This window comes from Vicugna pacos, chromosome 13, assembly GCF_048564905.1.
Source record: "Vicugna pacos chromosome 13, VicPac4, whole genome shotgun sequence".
In the NCBI taxonomy this organism is placed as follows: Eukaryota; Metazoa; Chordata; class Mammalia; order Artiodactyla; family Camelidae; genus Vicugna; species Vicugna pacos.
Window position 1 is genome coordinate 61,058,323 of NC_132999.1, and position 16,964 is coordinate 61,075,286.

General features: G+C 57.4%; 2 protein-coding genes across 13 annotated transcripts in view; one reads left to right on the plus strand and one right to left on the minus strand.

Moving 5' to 3' along the window:
- CLSTN1 (calsyntenin 1) overlaps nt 1–8,618 on the plus strand; it is a 66,723-nt gene extending 58,105 nt beyond the window's left edge. For 2 of the 4 annotated variants that reach the window (XM_072975442.1, XM_072975443.1), the window contains 9 exons: nt 464–520; nt 1,920–2,077; nt 3,197–3,345; nt 3,653–3,879; nt 4,572–4,742; nt 4,992–5,137; nt 6,045–6,180; nt 6,542–6,726; nt 7,051–8,618. In XM_072975442.1, coding sequence (XP_072831543.1) covers nt 464–520; nt 1,920–2,077; nt 3,197–3,345; nt 3,653–3,879; nt 4,572–4,742; nt 4,992–5,137; nt 6,045–6,180; nt 6,542–6,726; nt 7,051–7,248 — 1,427 coding nt within the window. In that variant the 3' untranslated portion in view covers nt 7,249–8,618. The remainder of the gene's footprint in view (nt 1–463; nt 521–1,919; nt 2,078–3,196; nt 3,346–3,652; nt 3,880–4,571; nt 4,743–4,991; nt 5,138–6,044; nt 6,181–6,541; nt 6,727–7,050) is intronic. The other 2 variants (XM_072975444.1, XM_072975445.1) reach the window with 1 other exon arrangement.
- An 81-nt stretch (nt 8,619–8,699) lies between these two features.
- Nucleotides 8,700–16,964, minus strand: part of PIK3CD (phosphatidylinositol-4,5-bisphosphate 3-kinase catalytic subunit delta) — a 46,922-nt gene continuing 38,657 nt past the window's right edge. For 5 of the 9 annotated variants that reach the window (XM_072975433.1, XM_072975437.1, XM_072975435.1 and 2 more), the window contains 16 exons: nt 16,447–16,668; nt 15,717–15,813; nt 15,492–15,622; nt 14,986–15,036; nt 14,744–14,911; nt 14,532–14,653; nt 14,225–14,368; nt 14,002–14,101; nt 13,700–13,878; nt 13,498–13,613; nt 13,242–13,320; nt 12,531–12,698; nt 11,857–11,980; nt 11,513–11,658; nt 11,155–11,287; nt 8,700–10,448 (listed from right to left, as the gene is read on the minus strand). In XM_072975433.1, the coding sequence (XP_072831534.1) occupies nt 10,311–10,448; nt 11,155–11,287; nt 11,513–11,658; nt 11,857–11,980; nt 12,531–12,698; nt 13,242–13,320; nt 13,498–13,613; nt 13,700–13,878; nt 14,002–14,101; nt 14,225–14,368; nt 14,532–14,653; nt 14,744–14,911; nt 14,986–15,036; nt 15,492–15,622; nt 15,717–15,813; nt 16,447–16,668 (2,118 nt within the window). In that variant the 3' untranslated portion in view covers nt 8,700–10,310. The remainder of the gene's footprint in view (nt 10,449–11,154; nt 11,288–11,512; nt 11,659–11,856; nt 11,981–12,530; nt 12,699–13,241; nt 13,321–13,497; nt 13,614–13,699; nt 13,879–14,001; nt 14,102–14,224; nt 14,369–14,531; nt 14,654–14,743; nt 14,912–14,985; nt 15,037–15,491; nt 15,623–15,716; nt 15,814–16,446; nt 16,669–16,964) is intronic. The other 4 variants (XM_072975440.1, XM_072975441.1, XM_072975439.1 and 1 more) reach the window with 3 other exon arrangements.

A 16,964-nucleotide genomic window follows, 5' to 3' on the forward strand; every position in this document is an offset into this window, starting at 1 on the left:
GCCAGGCTTCAGATGCTTCCACGGGCCGTCCCGTTTTGTCTGCCAAAGTATCTTACCCCCTAGGAAGGTCGGGGTGGGGTCCTGTTTGCACCAGGTGCGTCTCCGCCATCGGTGTCAGCTGGCACTTCTCAGCGTCCTGCTGGCAGCAGGGGTTGAGGACATCAGTGAATTTAGAGCACAGCATTTACTCATCGTACTTTGAATCCAACCTGTGTTTCGGCAAGGAGGCTGCAGGAAGGTGGGATGAAAGTAGAAAGAAGAGTGAGGGTGGTCAGTGTAACTTCAGGAAATGGTGACCAGGTACAGACTTCATCCAGGTGGAGTGTGTCCCCAGGAGGGGCAAGAAGGGAATTTTTCTCGTTGTGTGTTGTGTTTGGTAGCTTTTCAAAACTAATTTTCAAGGTCCAGTTTGAAGAGCCTAACCTCTTGGTCCTTTTCTATTGTCTGTCTTGCTTTTCTGCAGAGTATTCAGGAGTTGAAAATGACAATGAAACTGAGCCTGTGCCTGTGGCCTCTGCAGGTTGCTGGACTTTTCCCCCTACGGTTCACTATTGTGTTTCATTTAAAGACAAGACATCAATTCACTGCACATTTCGCATGAGATGCCCAAGTTGCATTTTGGTCCCAGACCCTGTCTGAGCTGCTGCTTTGCCTTCCGCTGCCCTCCCTGCATCATGGGATTTCCCTTTTCTGCCCTTTCCGATCACAGTTGAAGTGAGAGCAAGTGACTCATTAATGCAGTGCACTAAGTGGAATTTTTGTTTTCCCTCATCAAGTTTGACCCCATTCCCTCTGCCTGAGGCGCCCCGCGGAAATCTCACAGGCCAGGTTTGGGAGGCCACCTCCTGCTTCTTGTGTGTCTGAACCACGAGACAGGAAAAGACTCGTGTCCAGATAGTCTGTCCTCATGGTGACTTTTGAATAGTGTTTCTTAGAAATCTCGATCCCTAGAGATGATTTAGCATCTGATGTCCTTATCAGGAGTGAGATGTGCTGCTGCCAGTTGGTCCCCTCTCCAGTGTAAAAACAGGGTGTAGTTCCACCTGGTTTTGGCTCTTTGTTACAGTCTGTCAAGGGCCACTTTCCGGGTTTTTCTTTTTCTTTTTTGGGAAGCAAAGAAAAGAGCAGCTTTATTGCTTTTGCTCGGCAGAGGGGAATCAATGCAGGCTAATGCCTTAGTAACTGTGAATCCCTCTTTTTAAAAAATCTAATTTGGGGGGTGGAAATAATTAGATTTTATTCTTATTTATTTATTTTTTTAATGGAGGTACTGAGGATTGAACCCAGGACCTCGTGCATGCTAAGCATGGCTCTGCCACTGAGCTACACCCTTCTACCCTGGGTTTTTCTTACAGCGTCTTCACTTCCCAATTATCCTCAGTGGTAGGAGACAGGCACAATGGGACTCAACAAAATAGCCACCTATGGGCCTCGTACTGGCGTTCCTTTTATCTTTCTAGTCCTGTTTGTGTACGTTCACACCCACGTTTGTATGTAACCCCCTGAGTATGCTCAGTTAGAAAAAGCAACCCAGCACCTGACACAGCTGATTGAGAAGGCGGTGGTGGAATAGGCTGGCACCAGTATGATGTCACTCGTGTACCATGGTGACGGGTACAGTGCAGGCCACCCTTCCCAGGGAGTGGCTGGATGTGTGGGGACACTCATGGGACCTCTTGGCTTCTGGGCTTGGGTGAGGGACCCCCAACTCCTCTTCTCCAGGCCATGTGCATGATCATAAACCATTTAATTTCTTCACTGCGCTTCCATGTCAGTTGCAAAGCTAACAGGATTTGGTAGGAACTAACCTGCATGTCCACTCATCAAGCTGCCACCACCAGTAACACCACGTTCAGAAATGAAGCAGGAGGCCCTGGGCTGCAGGCCTAACTTCTGCTCTTCTCCCCCGTGTTCCAAAGGTGGTGACCTGCACATGACCCAGTTTTTCCGAGGTAATCTGGCTGGCCTGACGATCCGTTCTGGGAAACTTGCAGATAAGAAGGTGATAGACTGTCTGTATACCTGCAAAGAGGGGCTGGACCTGCACGTCCCTGAAGACAGCAGCAGAGGCATAAAGGTAACACCGGCAGCCGCCTGCATGGCACTCACGGCTTCCTGGGCCGCGATGTTGACACAAGGATTAATCTGTGATTGTCTTTACTCACAGCACCTCTGTGCGGGCACCACACCCGCATGTGACACCACATGTGCGGGTTTTTTCCCCACACCAGTTCTCCAGCTCTCTGGACTCTAGCTCCCTTGGTGTCCTGCAGTTCAGTTCAGCTCTGACACTAACTCCCTGGAGGGGGGGCAGGGACCCCCAGCCCACCACACGCCTGCTCCTCAGGTGCCAGCTGCAGTGTCAGGGCCTCCGACACCCACACTTCCATCCAACTGGGCTAACAGTCGAGGCTCCCACAATCCCTCCCCCTTTCCAGGTTCAGTAATCCGCTAGGACTGCTCAGTAAACCCCAGAAACACTTCACTTACTGTTACTGGTTTTTGATAAAAGATACAACTCAGGAGCAACCAAGTAGAAGAGACACACGGGGCGAGGAGCGAGGGAGGGCCCATGGCGCTTCCACGCCTTGTCTAGAAGCACCTCCCTCCCAGAACCTCGATGCATCCACCAACCCAGAAGCTCCCCAGACCCATCACTTAGGGGGTTTTGTGGATGTCCCATTAGGTAGGTATATTGATTAAATCACTGACCATTGATGGGTGGCTCAGTCTCCAGCTTCTCCCCGCTCCCAGGGTTTAGGGGGTGGGGCTGAAGGGCCAACCCTCTAATCACGTGGTTGGTTCCTCTGGCAAGCAACTCCCCTCCAGACTATCCAGGGCTCCACCAGGGGTCACTCCATTAAGGTACACTCTGGGCTGGTCAAAAGGGTCTTATTATGAGTCATAAGACTCTCCTGTCACTCTGGAAATTCCTAGGGTTTTAGGAGCTCTGTGCCAGAAGCCAGAGACGAAGACCAAATGTATATTTCTTACTATATCAGAGATCTGTTTGCACCTCAGGTATTTACCATCAACTTACAGGGTCACGTCCCTGGAGTTACATGAGTTTTTCCTCTCCACGTCACCAATTCAAGTCAAGGGCAAGCTAACCCTCTTTGCCAAAGCGTTTGTTCGTAGCTTCAGCTTCTTGCAATTAGAACCTTATTCCTCTCTTCTCTGTTTGGCACCATTTCAGATCCAAGCCAACCCCAGTCAGTCGGTGTTGACCTTGGAGGGAGAGGATGTTGGGGAGTTGGATAAGGCCATGCAGCACATTTCCTACCTGAATTCACGACAGTTCCCCACCCCTGGAATCCGAAGACTCAAAATCACCAGCACGGTCAAGTATGTGCTGATTGGTAACAATAAATCTGTCTTTGCTCAGTGACCCTTGAGAAGAAAGTGTGCGTATTTGGGTTTTTAAGACAACTCAGCCTCCCTTCTGTAAGGAAAGGTGATCCATCGCTCCTTACCAGGAAGGTCGAGTGATGTTCATTAATGATGTTTGGAAATACTCCGGGACTGGCCACTGTCTTCAGTCCCCCAGGTAGCTGTGGAATCCTGCGTGTTCCACCTCCGAGCACCTTTGCCTGTGAGGCCTGGGAAGCCGCCTCTTAAAGCCCTGACGCCTCCCTCGCCTTCTTGTTGGCAGGTGTTTCAATGAGGCCGCCTGCATCTCCATCCCCCCGGTGGATGGCTACGTGATGGTCCTACAGCCGGAAGAGCCCAAGATCAGCCTGAGTGGCGTCCGCCATTTTGCTCGAGCGGCTTCTGAATTTGAAAGCTCAGAGGGTGTGTTCCTTTTCCCTGAGCTTCGGATCATCAGCACCATCACACGAGAAGTGGAGCCTGAAGGGGAGGGGGACGAGGACCCCACAGGTAACAGCCCCTCTGCCCTCCGAGATGTCTGCCTCTGCCTGGGCTCGAAGCTGGGCGCTGAAACCCCACCACTGCTGCACTCCTCCTGGCCCCTTTTCTTTTTTTTTCTCCCTTCCTTTCTGTTGGTGCTTTCTGTTTTGTTTTGATTTTTGTGTTTTTTAGGGGGCAGGAGGTAATTAGGTAGGCTGGTTGGTTTGTTCGTTTATTTAAACAGAGATTCTGTGAATAAAACCAGACCTCGTGCGTGTTGAGCATGTGCCCTACCACTGAGCTGTACCCGCCCGCCTGGCCCTTTTTCCCTGGGGTTTTAGGGACTTGGAATCTGACCCATGGGCTGGAGCTTACTGTGACCTTTGGAAACCCACCCGGAGGGTCCTTTCATCTTTGTCCGGCTTGATGCCAGGATCTGGGATGGATCTTGTGGGTTGGGAGGATGGAGACCAGGGCAGGAGACGCTGTTGGGGTGCTCCTACTGGCTGGTCAGCCAGATGGGACAGGGTTCCCTCTTCTTGGGCCTTCCCAGTGGCCAGTCATCCTAGACACATAAAGCGCCCCCAGTTCTTGAAGGTGACTGTCCCGTACCTCTGTCTGTGGTCCCTAAAAGGGCTCTGCGAGTTACAGGATGGGTGGGCCGGCCGTCAGGTGCGACCTGGGCTCTGCGGCCTCTATTTCCCTGTGGGCTGTTTTTGCAGTTCAAGAGTCACTGGTGTCTGAGGAGATCGTGCACGACCTGGACACCTGTGAGGTCACGGTGGAGGGAGAGGAACTGAACCGAGAGCAGGAGAGCCTGGAGGTGGACGCGGTCCGCCTGCAGCAGAAGGGCATCGAAGTCAGCAGCTCTGAGCTGGGTGTGGTCTTCACAGGTGAGAGGTGGAGCGGAGAGCGGGCGCTCCAAACCCTCAGCCCCGCTTCCCCGCATCACAGAACCCGGAGGGAGTCCGCGGGGAAGTGTCGACTGGGGAGAGTGGCGGCTACCCACCTTCTCCAGACGGGAGGGGCTCTGCCTTGGGTCCTGTCCTCACAAAGGGCGGAAGTTTGGGCGCGTGGTGGCACGTCCCTCCACGGCCCGCGCTCCTAACCTCAGCCGCCGGGCGTCTTCTCCCTGCCTGCAGGTGTCGGCACCATGGCCAGCTACGAGGAGGTCTTACGCCTTCTGCGGTATCGGAACTGGCACACCAGGTCTTTGCTGGACCGGAAGTTCAAGCTCATCTGCTCCGAGCTGAATGGCCGCTACGTCAGCAACGAGTTCCAGGTGGAGGTGAGTGCCGGGTCTGTGGAGAAGGGCCAGCAGCATGGTGACTGACCCTCACTCGTGGTCCCCTTGTTTGCACACGAGCTACCTGGGGAGGGTAGGCTTTTGCAGCCTAGGGTCTGTTGCCGGTTAGACCTGCACAGGTTTGGGGTGACAGGTCGTGCCTAAAGTGGGCCTGGGTACTGCACAGTGCCTGCCTTTCACCAGATGCCTCAGCCCAGGGGCCAGAGGGGCCTTTGGAGAAAGGAGGTCAAGAACAAGTGTCAGTCAGTGCCCTGGTTGAGGGACGAGATGGTTTCTTGAGACTGGACACTGCTTTTGAGAGAGCAGCGCCTAGAGAACCGAGGGTTCTTTGTAGGTGGCCGGTCCCTCTGAGAACAAATCCTTGGCCCAGGGTGAGGGCTGCTGTCCTGCCCTGAAACCTGTCATCTCAGTCCGAGCTTCTGTGGTCCAGAGAAATGGGCCCAAAGTTCTAAGCAGTCGAACGCTTCCACCATGACCCCGTGGCAGCAGAATTAAACTCACAGGGCTGGAGCCAGAGGGTAGCGGGTTTGAAAGGAAATGAATGGCTGTGACTTGTGCTGTCGTTCACGTGGCTGTGGCTTGGGGGAAAGAGGAGCCGTGGTCTGTGCCAGGGATTCTCAAACGACTTGTGGGGAGGGGCCAGTGGTGGTGGCGGGGTCTCGCCTCCGGGCTGTTGTGGACAAATTGTTTTATCAGATGTAATAGAAATTAGCTATTAGGGCAGCGGGATGTCAGATGGTTACAGCAGCCTCCTCGGTTTCCCCCTGTCCTTTTCTCCACCCACCAGTATCGGTCCAGGACCCACTTTGGTGGTGCTGGTCCCATCGGCATCTCAAGTGCGTCTCCACCATTCAGACACATTAAGGCTGCCTTTCTGTCCCCACTGCAGGTGAACGTCATCCACACGGCCAACCCCATGGAGCACGCCAGCCACATGGCCGCCCAGCCACAGTTCGTCCACCCCGAGCACCGCTCCTTCATTGATCTCTCGGGTCACAACCTGGCCAACCCTCACCCGTTCGCAGGTAGGACCATGGGGAGCAGCCCCGCAACTTCTGACCTCCAGGCAGAGTCGGGCAGCCCCAACCCCACACCCCTTCCTGTGGGAGCCCAGCTCCCACTCAGAACAGCCACCAGCCAGCCCGGTCATTGTTCTGTGTCACACGTGAGGAAGCTAAAGCGCTGACAGAGGGCAGACTCACTGATCCCCGACCACCGGACAGCGGGGCCAAACCTGGATTTGAAGCTGTGCTGTGCCTCCTCCCATCTGTCTGCCTGTTCTCTGGGGGCTGGCGGGGCGTGAGGCGTGTCGGGGAGGAGGTCGGGCGCATGTGGGCTCTGAGTTGGGTCTGGTTGCCGCAGCCGCCCCGTCTCCCGTCCCCACAGTTGTCCCCAGCACCGCCACCGTCGTGATTGTGGTGTGTGTCAGCTTCCTGGTGTTCATGATCATCCTGGGAGTGTTCCGGATCCGGGCCGCCCATCAGAGGACCATGCGGGACCAGGACACCGGGAAGGAGAACGAGATGGACTGGGACGACTCCGCCTTGACCATCACCGTAAACCCCATGGAGGTAGGTGCGGCCGGATGACGGCCGACACACAGCCAACCAGGCCGGGGCCGGACAGAGCTGGGCTCACCTCACCCTCAGTCGTGTGCTTTACGTGATCTGCACAACTGGGTAAACAGAGGCCTAGAGAGGCCTTCTTCAGGCTCACGGTCACCCTGTGGGGGTGACCAGAGCTTTGTTGTCCCCTGTCCTTGGTGAGGCTCCTCCCAGCACAGCCCAGCCCTTCTACTGGGCAGCGGCTGGGGCTCCTGGCAGGTGAATGCACGCTGGGCAGTTAGCGGGGCCGCGGGGTGGGGCCAGGTTCATGCCCAGTCACCTCTTGGTCAGACGTATGAGGACCAGCACAGCAGCGAGGAGGAGGAGGAGGAGGAAGAGGAAGAGGAGAGTGAGGACGGAGACGAGGAAGACGACATCACCAGTGCTGAGTCGGAGAGCAGCGAGGAGGAGGAAGGGGAGCACGGAGACCAGCAGACGGCAAACAGGCAGCAGCAGCTGGAGTGGGACGACTCCACCCTCAGCTACTGAGCCAGCCGCTCCCTCCGTCACCTCCCTTCCTGCTTCAGGAGACTCTGCTGTCATCTCCGTCCCCGCCCTAAGGGTCCACGATGTACAAAGTCATTCTGGCCAGTAGGTCTGCAGACCCTCCCCACCGCTCATCTCTGCCCGTGCTTGGTGTGTAGGACCGTAGGCCCCTTTGCTCTCTCCCCGCCTCCGCCTGATCGCTCGTAAGTTATGTGAGGAGCTGACACTCTCCAGAAAAGTTGCTGTGACTGGACTCGTTGACAAAGGGTTAAAATTGCTCACTCCCACCTGGTAATCCTTTTTCTTTTTCTTTTTTTTTTTAATTTTTATTTTTTCCAAACTAGTGCATGTATAAAATGGCAGAATGGGGATTAATATGTAGATGATGAACTGACTTTTTAATATTTTGTAAATAAATTGGGATTCCTTGTGTCCTTTGTGCTAGTGTAAACCAGGGCCGGGTGCAAAGTGAAGTAGGAGACGCTGAGCGTGGGAGGGACCGAGGCCCCCGTCCCTGGGTGCCTGCCCGACTCGGGCAGCCCTGGGCACTGACGGCCTTGGGTCTCAGGCCTTGGCGCGTGGACGGGGCAGCCAGGGGCACAGACGTCAGTGTGCTGCCTGGCAGGAAGGGACCAGGTCAGGGACCGCTCTTCGGAGGCTGGATATGGCCAGGTCTTTTCTTGGGGATTCTACCCGTTTCTGACTTGGCAGAGGTCCGCGGGGGAGCTGAGGTCCCTGGCCATTTGTGTAGGCTTCTCCGAGGACCAGCAGCTCCCTGTGCGGGAACCTGGACTCACACGCGGCCTTGGGGTTTGTACTGAACATTTCCTTGCTGGTGAGAGCGCATGTCGGTTATACGGCTAGGGCAGACCGTCTGACCTCTTGGTTTGGATCAGCAGGCCTGAGGGGTCCATACTCAGAACGGCTGAGGAGCAGGTTTGCTGAAACGATGCCCAGTGGCCTGAAGGCAGTGCTAGGCCCCCTCCCCAGAGCCCCGGGGCAAAGCCCGCGCCCAGCCGGTGGTGAAGGGGAGAGGTCGGGCAGCGGTCAGGAGCTCAGACCCCTCAGCACTTGGTTTTTAATTTACATGTGAAATTTCAGATTTCTAAAACTGGGGGACGATAATTTTGAACACTGTTCCGTGCTCCTAACTGCTAGTTTTGAGGACACCGCCAGCTGTCCTGTGTCGTGTGTGGCCACCCCTCCATGTACTGTCGCTGTAGCTGCTCTGTTTAGACAACGGCTAGACGCCGACGCGGAGGTGGGACGTTCTCGCGCTGTCTGTAGCCGCCGCCGTGTCACTTTCCTGATGTGTACATTGATGATTAGGTCAGAAAGTGTATACACCACAATAAAGTTCGGGTTCTAACCAACTCCAGTGGGAGAGTGGGTTGTTTTTTGTCTGGTTTTCAATTTAATCCCGCATTCCCTTGTTTCTTTCTGAGCCAAAAGCCTGACACGCAAAGGCTTTTATTTCTTTCACTGTTTTTACCTCTCATTTCAAGGTTTCAGAGTGCTGGTCTCAACCTGCAGCAATTACATTGAACTTGCCTTCCCCATCCATACAGAAACAGCAAATGAGTTAAAAAAAAAGTAGAAAATATTCACTCAAACAAGAAATTGCTGTGAATATGCAGTGTGCTGCCCACGCCAGAAAGCACAGACAAGTTTAAATAAATAACAGATAAACATACACTCGGCTTTTCCTATTTCCAGACAGGTGAGGTGGGTTTGATGAATTCAGCACTTGGTGGGGAACCAGAGTGTGGTCTGTGGGGCTGTGCGTGGGGCACGGTTGCTACGCCTGTCAGCCACCTGTAACTAATTGAGAGAGAGCATTGGCACCTGGGCTGCTGGGAGGGCGGCTGCCTCGGACTCTCCTGAACCTCGCAAGGCCTTTTGAGACAGAAGCAGTGCAGCCCTGCAGGCCCCAAGTCAGCTGCTAATACATGAAGCTCGCCCGTGGGCTTCTAAAAGCCCAGATTCTAAGCCTCATCTCTGGAGTTCACTTCAAAAGGCTGAGAGAGGCCCGAGAACCTGCATTTCTTGAGTTCCTCAGATGCACCTAAGGCTGAGTCTAAATCATTCAAGCTAAGTACCGTCAGAGGAAAAGATGCCGCCACACCCCTAGCTCTCACGCTGCTGGTACCTGGGTACTGAGAGCAGGTTTTCGGAGGTGAGCATCCAGGGAGAGGAGAGCAGGTCCTTCGCTACCTAAAACCTGCTTTAAGAGGAGGTTACACGTCATTGCACAAAGTATTCGCACCTGTTTGCACCTTGATCCACGACCAGGAAGAGCTCAGTCAAGCTCAGGTCTTTTTAATGTGTCTCAAGGACCAGCGAAGGCTATACTTCCTGGAGGCTAGGGCCGTTCTCCCAAGCCACAGAGGTTCAGTAGTTTGGCTAATTTTTTCTTACCCGCAAACAAAATCGCCTTACAGCAGAGATGAGAGAATTCCCGTACCCGAGAGTCACTTTCAAAGTGGAAAGCAAGTGTCCCTGAAGTTGGAGGGGACCCAGGCTTCCTCCAGGAGCTGCCCAGAACTCAGTCAACGGAGAGCACGGAGGCGGAGGGGGTGAGCAAGCCTGGGCGCCCTGTCTGGACTGCAGGCACCAGGTAACTGCTAGGTGCCAAGACCTGTGCAGTCCAGTGGGAGCCTGGAAAGAGAAGGCCTCCCCGTGGGAGAAGAGTCTTTGCTGGCTCCAGATCCACCAGCTGGAAGACTTGAGGTTACAAATCCTCGGCAAGATGCAGCCTCGAGGTGCCCAGCTCACAGTGTCTTCTCATCAAAGCCCAGGGCTCTGGCAGGGGCCTCCGGAGGACAGCACCCCTCCCCTGCATGAAGGATGCATTTCCATTTATGGCTGTTCAGTTCCTGAAACGTTTCAAGTCATAAATAAATAACCAGTGTAAACAAAAGGCAGCCATGTAGGTTATTTACCAAACGGTGCAGTTCAGGCTTTAGGCCCTGGAGGATGGCTGAGGACACCTGGTTCCCAGGACTGACAGTTGGTTTGTCCAGGCCCAGGGCTTGCAGGGGCCAGTGTCCGGCCAGGAGGGGCTGCTATTGCCTGTTATCTTTGGACACGTTGTGGGCCAGCCAGTTCACTTTGGTTTTCCAGCTCTCCCGGAGGGCTTCGTTAAACTTCACTCGGAAGTGCTTCAGAGCCTCCTCCTCTGTTTTTCCCAAGGCCAGAGAATCCTGAGGCAAAATCAGAGCAGTGGGCGACCACACTGAGGGGCCTGGTCCCTGCTCTGCAGGCTCCCCTCCTGCCTCCTTGTACCTCTGCCCACCCTGAGCAGGTAAGAGTTCCTCCTTAGGGAGCTGTGCGAAGGGATTCAGGAGATCTCCACCCAACAGCTCCCCTGGAAGAGCTTGCTATTCTGCTCCCAGGGAGGCCCCCGACCCATCCTCAAAACAAGAGGCCAACTTGTGCCAGGTGGTCTTGGCCCCAAAGCTCCGGGTGGACAGGCGGCCTCGCCTTCTCCATCGGAAGCTGGCAGGAGGAGGAAGGGAGGGAGCAGCTTCATCTCATGAACTGGGCACCAAAGAACACCTGGCAGGTGCTGGTAACCCTGCCGCCCTTACTCCCTGCCAGCCTCAGACTGAGAAGACATAGGAAGGAAAAATACTTCTTGACTGTAGGTGAACCCTATCTAATCCGGCCCTCCCGTACAAGTGGAAACACCACAGTCCGTGGAGGACAGCGGGGTGGATCAAGGGAGGTGCTCGCACATCCTCAGCAGAACTGGGGCTCCGGCCAGCTGCTTCCCACCAGACCCGGGGCCCAGGGCCTGTGAGTCTGGAGGGCCCACCACACTCTAGAGGGGAGGAGAGGCTCGGCCATATTGCTCGGAGGCCGGCCTGCCTGGGCTTCTGCCTGGCGGGGCCCTGTCCTGGCGCTTACCTTGAGATACTGGATGTCTTTGGAGCAGCTGAGCTCAGGCAGGCCTGCCGCCCGCATGAGGGCGAAGAGGTGGAGGAAGAGCAGCCCGTGCCGCCGCAGGATGGAGTAGGCCCTCTCACAGTAGCCCCGGAACCTGCAGCGGAGGCCGGGGGCAGGGCTCAGGGCCCTCCCAGCCACCCCTACCCCAAGCCAGCCCATCCTCGCCCCGGAAACAGCTGTGGACACAAAGCCCTCGCTCCCTCTAACTGACCCCCGACGCCCTGAGAGGACCCCTAGACCTGCCCACACTGCCCGTCCCTGCACCTAGACTGGGGCCCCCCGCAGCAGGGGGGATTTAGGGGGCCTGGGGCACCCTCACCTTTCAAATTTCTCACTATTATTCGTCTTCCCCTGCTGGATCACGTGGACAAAGTCATAGGTGAGGATGAATGGGACTCGCTCACGGTTGATTCCAAACTTGGTCTTGAAATTCCCCAGAAAGTGGCCGAAATCAATGTGGAAAAGCTAAGGGGAGGGAAGGGCAAAGACTGAAATGGAGTCAGAAAGGAGGGCACCCCGGCCCAGAGCAGCCTGGGAAAGCAGAGGAAGCCGGAAGGGCTTGGAGCGGGCTCCGCCCAGCAGTCGTGTGCAGAGCAGAGAGGCCAGCAGGCTGGCGCAGGGTGACAGGCACCCCCCTCATGGCCGCCCCCAACCTGCCCCTACCTGCCCGTTCTCCCGGACCATGATGTTGTCGCTGTGCCGATCACCGATGCCCAGCACATATGTGGCCACGCAGTAGCCAGCACAGGAGAGGGTGAACTCCTCAATGGCTCGATCCAGGGCCTCCCTGGTGGGAGGGGTTGGAAACCATGGCCACATCGTTCATGCAACTCCTATCAAGGGATGGGGTCTATGTCCCCCCCCGAATCTTATTTTATAACTTGCTTGGACCAATGGAACGTGGAAGAAGTCATGCTGGGCTCATTCCAGAGCCTGGGCCTTAAGACACCTTGCAGCTCCTGAACTTCCCTATGGCCGTGGAGGGATGCTCAGGCTAGAATGAGCGACCACATGGAGAGAGGCCCCGGTCACACAACCTTCCAGGCCCAGGCACACTACCAAATGACAGCAGCCTCACGAGTGATTCCAGTGGAAGAGCCACCCAGCTGAGCCAGCTCAAGTTGCAGATTGGTGGTTTAGGCCCCTAAATTCAGGGTGGTTGTTACATGGAAATAACTAACTGATACATGGGGGAACAGAGACCTGACCTCACACTATCTATGGGCTGGTCCTCAGAAGAAGCCACAGAAACTGTCACAGGCCTTCCTCCTTGCCTTTGACTCCCAAACTGTATCTCCTGGAAGGAAGGGTGTGTGTCCCTAGAGCCCCAAACCTACCCAGGGTTCTTGGACTTGAGCCAGTTGAGTAGAGCATCTTTGTTGAAGGCAGCTGTGGCCGCCATGTTGCTCTTGTTCAGCTGGATGTTGGCGATGGTGTCCGAGTGAAGAACGACCTCGATGAGGCCTGTGCGGTCCCCGGTGGAGAGGCAGCCATAGGGGGTCATCCTAGCAGGTGGGAGGAAAGGCAGGCAGACACAGTGGTCAAGGGCTGTCCCTTTGGCTGCTTGGCCCTGAGAAGCATAACTCAAAAAAGCCACAGGAGATGCTACTCAAGTTGCTGAAAAAGAGGAGACAGGCCTGGGGAGGAGCCCTTGACCCTCCGGGGCTTCAGGGAAGTTTCCTTGGAGAGGTTGCACCAGCACCCAAGATGCAGAGAAGAAAAGTCAGCACCTTGGCTGAGCTCACTATTTGCTGAGAGATAAAAATCCAAGTGGCCTGGATGAAGATGGGGTTGGAAGCCAGGGATGCTTAGGGCAAAGGAAACAATGGAGCAAGATGGGTACTAAGGGCCAGGGCTGGCCTCCTCCACCCTCATTCTGGGGCCCTATCACCTCCCTGGCCCCGGGTTTAAACTGGTCCCTGCTCTTCTTAGAGCAGCCAGTCTTCTCCAGCTGAGGTGGGAATGTCAGCTTTGACTGGGGTCCCCTCCCAAGGGACAGGATCCTAGGCCTGGTGCAGGCACGAGTGGATGACAGGAGGGCCTCTCACCTCAGGTCCAACCCCTCCTGCTTCCACAGAATGTCCATGAGCTGGATCATCTGCAGGGTCAGCATGTCCTGGCGGAGGTCTGTGCAGCCGGCCCCCGGGAGGAGAAACACGAGTTTCTGACAGATTCTCCAATCGCAGCCATGCCCAGGCTCCAAAGTCCCGGGACTCTGTCTTTTCCTCAGCTGGCCCTCCAGGAGTGCCCCCTCCCAGGGCCCCCCGAGGGCAGTATGGGGAGGCCAGGGCCTGGCCTGCTCACCATCCCCATTCTTGAAAATGATGCCCACGCTGCCGTCACTGCCGGCCTCCTCGTTGCTGTACATGACCCACAGGGGCTTCATCTTGGAGTCCATGAAGGTGCACTGCTCCACGCTGCTGGGGCAGGGCGCAGTCAGCGGCGGGCCCTCCGCAGGGCCTCTGGGGGGTGGGGGGAGGGGCCCTGGCTGGGGCCCGGGGCTCACCAGACTTCAGCCAGCAGGGTGCTGGGGTCAAGCGGGGACTGCAGGTGGGAGAGGGCCTCCAGGTAGGTCTCCTGGCGCATGCACACGTGCATCAGCTCCTTGGTCTGCGGCTTGGGGGTCTTCTGGGAGCTCACTTTGACAAAGTCGTTCAGGGCCTTCAGTTTGCTCAGAGCTTCCCCCTGGCCCGGAGGATGGGAAGGCAGTGTGGGCAGGCTCCGAACCTCGGTTCTACCGAGGTCGAGGCGACTTGACCAGAAAGTAGAGCCCAGCGTGGGGTGAGAGTGCAGGGCCCCGAGCCTCACCTGCTTCATCAGCACCTTCATGTGGTGGGTGCTGCCCCGGCAGTAGGCCTCCATGATGAGGCCGAAGCGCAGGGCCACAGACGGCACGTGCATCTCGGAGCTGGAGGAAGAGGAGGGGCTGAGCCTCACCTGGCAGGGCCACACAGCCCCTCCCAGCCTGGCCCGCCAGGCCAGCAGGCAAGAGGCCCCTCCTCCCCACGGCCTTCCAGGTGAGTCCAGCTACCGGAGGTGCCAGAAGAGGAAGTGGCCGATCTTGCGGTTGGCCAGGGCCCGGTCCAGCAGGAATTTGGTCAGTTCGCAGTCGAGGTAGGACTCGTACTTGAGCACCTGCACCAGCTGCAGTAGGTACTGGAAAAGCTCGTCGTCCCTGCAGACAAGGGAGGCCGGCTGGGGCCCGGAGCTTAACGGCTTGGGGAAGGGTCTGCAGCTGGGGAGGGGTCAGGGCAGGCGCAGGAGGCCCCATCCAGCACCCAGTCCTAGACGTTGGGGCAAAGCGGCCCTCTGAGGAGCAGGGAGCCCGCAGGACTCACGTCAGTTTCCGCAGGGACTTGATGGCGAAGGAGCCCACGTGGCGGTCGGGGAAGCTGAAGTCCAGCAGCTCCAGGGCACTCAGGACAGGCAGCTCAGGCCAGGAGCACAGCAGGTAGAGCATCTGGGGGGAGCCGGTGGTCAGGGCGGGGGCCGCAGGCGGTGGTCTGGCTCCAGGCCCGGCCCCCTCCCCGGCCCTGCCCCCACCGCCCACCTGGGCCACGTCCTCATGTTTGTTCCACTTGGTGACCAGCAGCAGCCGGGCCAGCGCCTCGGGGAAGTGCTCCTGGATCTCATGCCGCATCTTCCACACCAGGTCCTTTTCGTGCTCATACAGCTCCCCGGATCCCCGCCGCTCCAGGATTTCCCGCAGCTGCAGCTGCTGGAGGACGCAGGCGGGGAGGCGTGAGCGCTGCAGCCGGGCCCACACCCCACCGCCCACGGCCCCCAGCTCACCTCCTCCTCCGTGAAGCGCCCATGCTCCCCGTGCCGCCCCAGCTCCAGGATCTGCAACAGCGGCCCTGCTCTCAGTGGCGCCCCTGGGGCCCTGGGCCAGCCTGGCAGGGCCCCCAGGGCGATGTCAATGCCTCAGCGCTGCCTTTGTGGGCCAATGACTCTCAGTGGTGGAGATCGTCCCTCCCGTGCAGGGTCTTTAGCAGCATCCCTGGCCTCCACCCACAAGACGCCAGGAGCATCTCTCCCACTAGTTGTGACCCCCAAAATTGTCCTTGGCATTGTCAAGTCCCCTGGGGGGGGGCAAAGAGGCCCCTGGTTGAGAACCACTGCTCTAGGACATATGAGAACTACAGAGAGTCAAGGTGTGTGGGGGACCCAGCCTCCAGCCCCAGGCAACTCACGGGGTGCGGGGACCAAGTCCTGGGGAGCCTCAGAGGCAGGGTCAGGAAAGTTAATCTTTAGCCCTGAGGTTTCTAGGCAGGGTAGGTCCTGGACCCCTCACTGACCTTGTCCAGGGCAGGGTAGTACACAGGGTGGGGGGCCACCTCAGGGAGAAAGATGACCAGAGCGGCTGCACTCTCAGTGTTGGGATTACTCCGCACAGTTCCCGAGGGGTTCAGCAGCTCCCCTTTCTCATCTGGATACAGGGCCAGATGGAGTTACAAGGGGAATGCCACCAGGTCTGGGAGCTGCCCCCCCACCCCACACCTGCCCTTCTGGCCTGGGCCCACCTGGGACGGAGGGCCACATGTAGAGGCGGCGCTCGCCGGTCTTGAGCTGGTCCTTGTAGTCAAACAACATGAGGTTGGCCCACGCGATAGGGCAGTCCTGGGAAAGGAGTCCAGCTGCTGAAAAGCCTCTATTTGCTCACCTGCAGGATGGGCCCAGCCAGGCCCAGACTCCCTGCGAGGCAGCCAGCAGGGTCAGCTACCCCTTGGCTCCCTTCTGCTCCGGGATGCATCTCACTCTTGGCTTCTTGAGAAAGCCCCAAACAAACCACATCAGCCCCAGAGATCTGGCCTGGCCCAGCTACCAGTGAGTCAGCATGGCTTGGTGGCCAGTCACATCCTGGGCCCAGTGACTCAGTGCTCGACCACCACTCCATGCCTGGCCGGCTGCTGTCTCAGGCCCCCTTGCTCCCTGGGAGTACACTGCATTTGTCCTTTCACCCCAGGGGGCTGCCTCCAGGTTCCCGCGAGGACCAAAGTCCCAGGCCCAGATATTCTGAGACCCCTGCTCATGAGCCCAGAGACCCAGCACCATCACACAGCAGGGGTGGTGGTCAGGGTGGGAGGGGTGGGGAGTCTGGGTCCAGAGGCCCTCTAGACCCCATCCCCAGGCTGCCGGGATGCTGGGAGCAGGGCGAGCAGCGGCCCCGGAGCTGCAGGACTGGACTGGACCCAGCAGGGAGTCCACTGGCTCTCTGAGGCCTGGCCCAGCCTCCCGACCAGCCCCACCTACCGCCTTCTTGGACTTCTTCTTGGTAGAGCGCGCCTTCTTGGCCTTCTCAATCACGGCGTAAAGTGCAAAGCAGAGGCGGGCCATGCGCGGCAGGTCGCACACATTGATGTCAAACTCCAGCCGTTGCTTCCACACGGGCTCTGAGCACACGCTCACCTCTGAGCTGGACACCGTCTTGCACAGTGTCTCGTTGCCATGGAAGAGCCCGGCCTGCACCACCAGCTGGGGAAGGCACGGGCACGGGTGACAGGTGGCCGAGGCCCAGCCTCCCTCTCCCTCCCACCTAAGGCTCGAGTCTCCTCCTGAAATGTGGGTCCGAACCCCACTCCCCACATGGAAGAAAGGGGTCTGGAAGAGGGATGGCTGGCTGCCTGAGCAGGATGAGTGGCTCTGGGTGACAGGGAAGGCGCCCTGGGCTATGCTCCCCATCAGCTCGGCAGGATTCTGGGGCATGTTGCCTCCCTGCTCTGGGTGTTGGTTTCCCCATCAGGGTTTGGAAACTCCTGGGGCCCTTCTAG